Source organism: Phoenix dactylifera, chromosome 8 (assembly GCF_051530095.1).
Source record: "Phoenix dactylifera cultivar Ajwa chromosome 8, Ajwa_hap1_PhDact_Kaust_v1.1, whole genome shotgun sequence".
Taxonomy (NCBI): Eukaryota; Viridiplantae; Streptophyta; class Magnoliopsida; order Arecales; family Arecaceae; genus Phoenix; species Phoenix dactylifera.
In genome coordinates, this window is record NC_143197.1 from 4,092,086 (window position 1) to 4,097,658 (window position 5,573).

General features: G+C 39.0%; 1 protein-coding gene across 1 annotated transcript; it reads left to right on the plus strand.

The window, feature by feature from the left end:
- The first annotated feature begins 2,064 nt into the window (after positions 1 to 2,064).
- LOC103717515 (protein trichome birefringence-like 33) lies at positions 2,065 to 4,937 on the plus strand. The gene is made up of 6 exons (XM_039124327.3): positions 2,065 to 2,585; positions 2,717 to 2,924; positions 3,234 to 3,405; positions 3,507 to 3,712; positions 3,791 to 3,943; positions 4,467 to 4,937. Exons 1-6 carry the CDS (start codon positions 2,222 to 2,224, stop codon positions 4,804 to 4,806), a joined length of 1,443 nt encoding a protein of 480 aa, XP_038980255.3. The 5' UTR covers positions 2,065 to 2,221; the 3' UTR covers positions 4,807 to 4,937.
- Positions 4,938 to 5,573: the final 636 nt, after the last annotated feature.

Below are 5,573 nucleotides of genomic sequence, written 5' to 3' on the forward strand. Positions count from 1 at the left end.
TATTCCGTCTTTTTGACAAATAGAGTGGAAGAGATATCATCCAAGTCGAACAGGACCTCTCCAAAAAGAAATGGACTCCAACTGTTTGAATTCGGTCATCAGTCATCACTAGAGACCGAACCTGCTTTCTCCTGTGAAAATCTAGGCGGCACTACCTGAAATTAAGCATCAGGCCCTCAGATTTTGCTGTTCTAATATTTAAAAACGAATTACATTTTGAGAATTTCTGCAAAAAAAAAAAAAGGATTACTGTTCCAACACTAACCAGTTCTTTCTGTTTGTTTGCAATTGTTCTTCCCGAATAAACTCTGTGACGAACAATAGTTTAAGAAAGACACTCTTCTAGTCCTGGATTTTTTCTAACATAAGAGCTCTCAGTTCAACTGAAACCATCCCTCTTTCTTTTTTAATGGTCAGATGACTTAGTTTTCTTCTTCTTTTTTTTCCCTTTGAGAAAAAGAGACCTAGTATCCTTGTCCGTCGATTTTGCTGCTTTCAGTTCTGACCTAGTATGCTTGTCCGCCAATTTTGCTGCTTTCAAAAGTCAGATGACCTAGTACTTTGTTCCGCTAATTTTGCTTCTTGTGATCCAAAGCTCAACAATGTTAGACCCCTCAGCTGGCGCTCTAAAAAATAATCCATTCAGCTTGTGATCGGCACCATGTTAGTAGGCTTGGCTCATCCACCACAACCAAAATCCTCTGTGGTGCGGCCTTCACACTGTAGAGTATTGTACATTTTTGGATGACCACTATCAAAAAATGAACGGCTATCAAACAACACACACCATATATAACATGGCACAGCATTTTGCAGTACCGTGCGTACATCATCAGACGATGCAATTGGCTTCACCAGGCTTGCCATGCACATGCCTTGAAATTTATAATTTATAGTGGCAAAACAACCAAATTCACTCCAACGCTACCTTAAGTTGACATGCAACCTATTTGCACTACAACACTAGCCGTAGGATATATTTATATATACTATTATGATATGGGGATATGGATCCTATGAAATGTAGGATGACTACTATGGAATTTGTTATTATAGCATGCATTGGTTATTATTATAGCATAGATGGTGCGAGTTGCTGACTCTCATTTATTTCTTCAACTATCTTGATATTCTTTCATCTTTGTATAGCAATAATAGATATACTTTCCTTCATTTTTACATAACAACCGTAGCTGTGCATTATTTTTTGTTTTATTATTATTCAATCCCATCAATCTTAGACTTATGAGCATGTTATATGAATATAAATATGGACATTAATGAAAGGTTTGCCTAAGAACATCTAACCTACCCCTTCTTTTTTTGCTTTTCAATGCTTTGTTTCCCTAACCTTTGTTATTGAAAGCCATGGAGCCACGTGATTCCGCACGTGTCATCACTCCCAAATACGAAACAACAGGGAGTTCCTCCGAGTACGACGCTTCTTCTCATTTCTTTCAGCACCATTGAAGTAACTCTGGTGCTGTTCTAGATTTCAGCAACCTAATGGGGACAATTAATCAATTGGAGTTGCACGCCATTCGCATGGCATTAGAAGCCAACAACAACAATGGCTTTGAAGCGACGATTTCTTCGCCGACAATTTTTTTGTTTAAGGCTCCCATTACACACACTTTTGCGACACTTTATAACGCATCGCTAATAAAACTAATGACTCTTATAAGCGTCGGTACGAGTAACAAAAAGCTACAGAATGCCTAATTTTTTTGTAGTAATTTTTGAGGTATAATTTCTCAACCCTCCATAAGACCCGTTGCAGTAGTATGGTCCTCTAGGCTCATCAATGTGGTGTCTCCATATATGCTATTGAGGAATGCTAACCCTTATTATGGAATGTACTTTAATGACTTGTGATGATTACTATGGGATATAATATTATGGCATATGGCACAAGATGACTACTATGGAATATAATTCTATTATGGTATCGGATGGCTAATGCTAACCCTTATTAATTTGTTTCTCAAAATATCTTGATATCTTTCCATCTTTATACAATAATTATAGCAGTGATTTCCTTTATTTTTGCTTGACAACTATAAATATTTATTACTTTCTCTTCTATTTTTATTCAGTCCCCATCAATTTAGGGATTATGATCAAACGATGTATGATTCATGCATTCAATGGAAGGTTCTCTGAGATTACAAAGTAAACGCTCAAAGGACCTCGAACTATATTTCCGGTCTAAAAAGTTCAAATGAAGCCTTCCTTCCCTTCCTCCTCGTCCTCTTCTTCTTCTTCCCGTAGAAAGAGCTCCATCGCCTTCTATATCGTTCCTCTATTCCTCATCACCTCTCTCGCCATATTCTATGAAGAGGAGTTGACATACATCCTCAAGCAATCAATTCCGAAGTCACAAGAGCTCGAAATCTCGGAACCACAGCAGGAATCCGTACAGGCACAAGGGTTGAAGCCCGTCTCGGAACGACAACAGGAAAACATATCAGCACAAAGTTTGAAGTCCGTCTCGGAACGACAACAGGAAACCATATCAGCGCAAGGTTGGAAGCCTGTCTCGGAAAAACAACAGGAAACCATATCAGCACAAGTATCAGAACAAGGTTGGAGACCCCAAGATTTCAGTGCTCGAGTGTAGTGTTGTTGTGTTTTTTTTAGGAGCCAACAAGCAGAATAACTCGACTTAGGGTTGCTATTTAATTCGTCAGTGTACTAAATCAAACAACCATTGCAGGAGATGTCCTGCCGTTCGCCGTCGGGAGGACGGAGGAGGGGTGCGATGTGTTCAAGGGTATGTGGGCCTACGACGAGGCCTCAACGCCTCCCTATGGTGAGGATGACTGTCCTTTCATGGAGCCTAAGCTCAAGTGCCAAGCGAATGGGAGGCCCGACAATGCATACCAGAACTGGAGATGGCAGCCTCATGGCTGCTCCCTTCCAAGGTACATGTCGCATTCCCAAAACTATGCACCATGGACGAGTTATAATATGATATCTGCTTTAATAGTAGGATTTTTTTTTTATCACCATGTCCATTATTAGTAGACCAACATGATATAAATTCGATTTTTTTTCTTTATAACAATAGTGTAAAATATAACAGGCCATAACAATGATCCGCTGTTAATGCAGACAGCGGCCTGTATTTGTATTTATGCACCCATAGATGCATACGTACATTGATGGTAGAAATTGAATTATGTTCAATAATTCAAGCTCTCATATTCACTAATTCTGCTCACAAATTACAGCTTCAATGCTACTTTTATGCTCGAAAGACTTCGAGGGAAGCGAATGCTGTTCGTTGGAGACTCCTTGACAAAGGGTCAATTCGTCTCCATGCTGTGCCTCCTACGCGATTCAATCCCCAGATACTCCCGTCATCACAAACACTATAGATCTCATAGCATATTTGCTGCTCCGGTACTTTACGTTCAAAGCTCCGAGTATATATTTTTAACTTAAAGCTTTGGAATTAGAAGAATTTTGTCGCACCAAAACTAATTATCATTCTGTAAACATAGGAATATAATGCTACGATCGAGTTCTACTGGGCACCGTTTCTCGTGACATCAAACTGTGACAATGCCACTTTTCACAGGGTGCTTGATAGAATAGTTCATGAATATTCAGGATCCCTTGACATGCATGCTCAGCATTGGAATGGAGTCGATATTTTGGTCTTGAACACGTATGCATGGTGGCAACCAGGGAAAAAGATGAAGATCGTGTAACTTCCTCAATCCATCAAGTTCGTATATACCATCCCTAATTGTCTTCCTAGCTTACCACTTTTCGCCGTTCACAGACGACGGTCTCAAGGAAAGAAGTACATCAGGTTGATGAACGCGCAGGATGCCTATCGGCTGGTGCTGAAGAGCATGGTGAGCTGGTTGGAGAACAGCATGGATCCCCAGAAGACCAGGGTCTTCTTCACAACCATGTCAGCTACTCATTTTAGGTAAGCCATTTCCCTATCTATAGTTTTCAGGGTGCAAGATGTGGTTAAGAATGGAGAGGACTGTTCGATTACTCCTCAAAGGCCAAAGTCTGAGCCGCACTTAGTTTGACATAAAGGCCTAATTCAGTCAATCTAATGTAATGTGTCCAGCTACATTGCAGTTGCCTAGCTGGTAGCAATGCAAATGACGCTTTCTACTTTGTATTTCAAGAATTTTAAAAAAAAAAATCGAGCTGTATTTCTCATATTACTAGGTATATATGTTTTCCTTACTGACTTTTCAACATATATAAGTATAGCATATTCATTATATATACATCATCTTCTCTTATTTGTTGCAACTTTGCAATGTTTTTTCTTGTTCCAATAGATATGGGGTAGCATCCTTCTTCCTCCTCCATTAGCACTCGAAAAAACTTGGCATTGTTGTACAGAGTAGTTATTCAGTTCTTTCTTTGTTCTTAAAACTTGAACAAAACTATTTTCCATGGCTCGTTCGATATCTAATCTAGGAAGATGGCAGGAGTGCGGAGTGGGGAGGCAAGCGAGATGGTAATTGCTATGGTGAAACAACTCCAATCTTGGATCCAACATATTGGGGCTCTGGTTCGAGCAAAGGCATGATGGAGGTGGTCACAGAAGTATTAGGTGCATCGAAGACTCCCATCAGCATCATCAACATCACTCAACTCTCAGAACACCGGAAGGATGCGCATGTCTCAATCTATAGGATGCAGCCGTACGACTTAACTCAAAGCCAACTGGGGAGACCGGAAAGCAATGCTGACTGCAACCACTGGTGCTTGCCTGGCCTTCAAGATACTTGGAATGAACTCTTGTATGCAAAACTCTTCTTTCCCTAGCAGCATGGATTTACGAGGGTTGCAGTTCATATTCTTGAATGATTTTATTTTTCTCTCTTCATCTTCTTGTTCTTCGCTTTGGCTGAAGATTTTGATAATACGTCTTTTCTTTTACGCATAATTTAAATTTCATGAGCAGTCCTTTGATATTTAAATAAGCAACCAAAAAAATATGAAGTCAAAAATAGAACGTGTATATGATTTTATTTTTTAATTCTTAATCTATAGTGGAGATGATAAAGGTTAGACCTCCGGTTAGCTTAGCTATTCAAAGTTCATCTGAACCTTATCTATTAACTGGGATTAGAGCAGCTTGAGAGAGCTTGAATCAAGCTCGACTCGAAGCTAGTTGAATCAATCTTAAACTAGCAAAACAGGCTTGAAGTTAATTTTAAAATGGGCCAAAAATTGATCAAGCTTGGGCTCGGCTCCAGAGGGCTCAAATTTATTTGTACCATATGTATTGTTAATTATATAGAAAATGGATCATTGTGTCAAGACTTTAATTTGCGAATTCTGTTTACTCTTTGAAACAACTAAATGTCTTTTAAGATAATCAAATCAACTAAATGTCAACTCAAGCTTGAAATTAAACTTGCGTCGAGTTATAATTCAAGTTTGAATTGAGTTTCGTTAAAGCTTTAGTTGAATTTAGTTTAATTTAGGATTATCAAGCTGCTCAATTAGGCACATGTCCGGTTCAGTTTGAAATTAAGCTTGAAATAATGGTAAACAAATCAAGCTTGATCTCCAATTCGAAGCTCAAT

Coding starts and splice junctions, on each gene's coding strand:
- LOC103717515 (XM_039124327.3), top strand. CDS start 2,222: ATGAAGCCTTCCTTCCCTTCCTCCTCGTCCTCTTCTTCTTCTTCCCGT. Junction 2,586..2,716: donor AGCACAAGTATCAGAACAAG/GTTGGAGACCCC, acceptor CAACCATTGCAG/GAGATGTCCTGCCGTTCGCC. Junction 2,925..3,233: donor CATGGCTGCTCCCTTCCAAG/GTACATGTCGCA, acceptor CACAAATTACAG/CTTCAATGCTACTTTTATGC.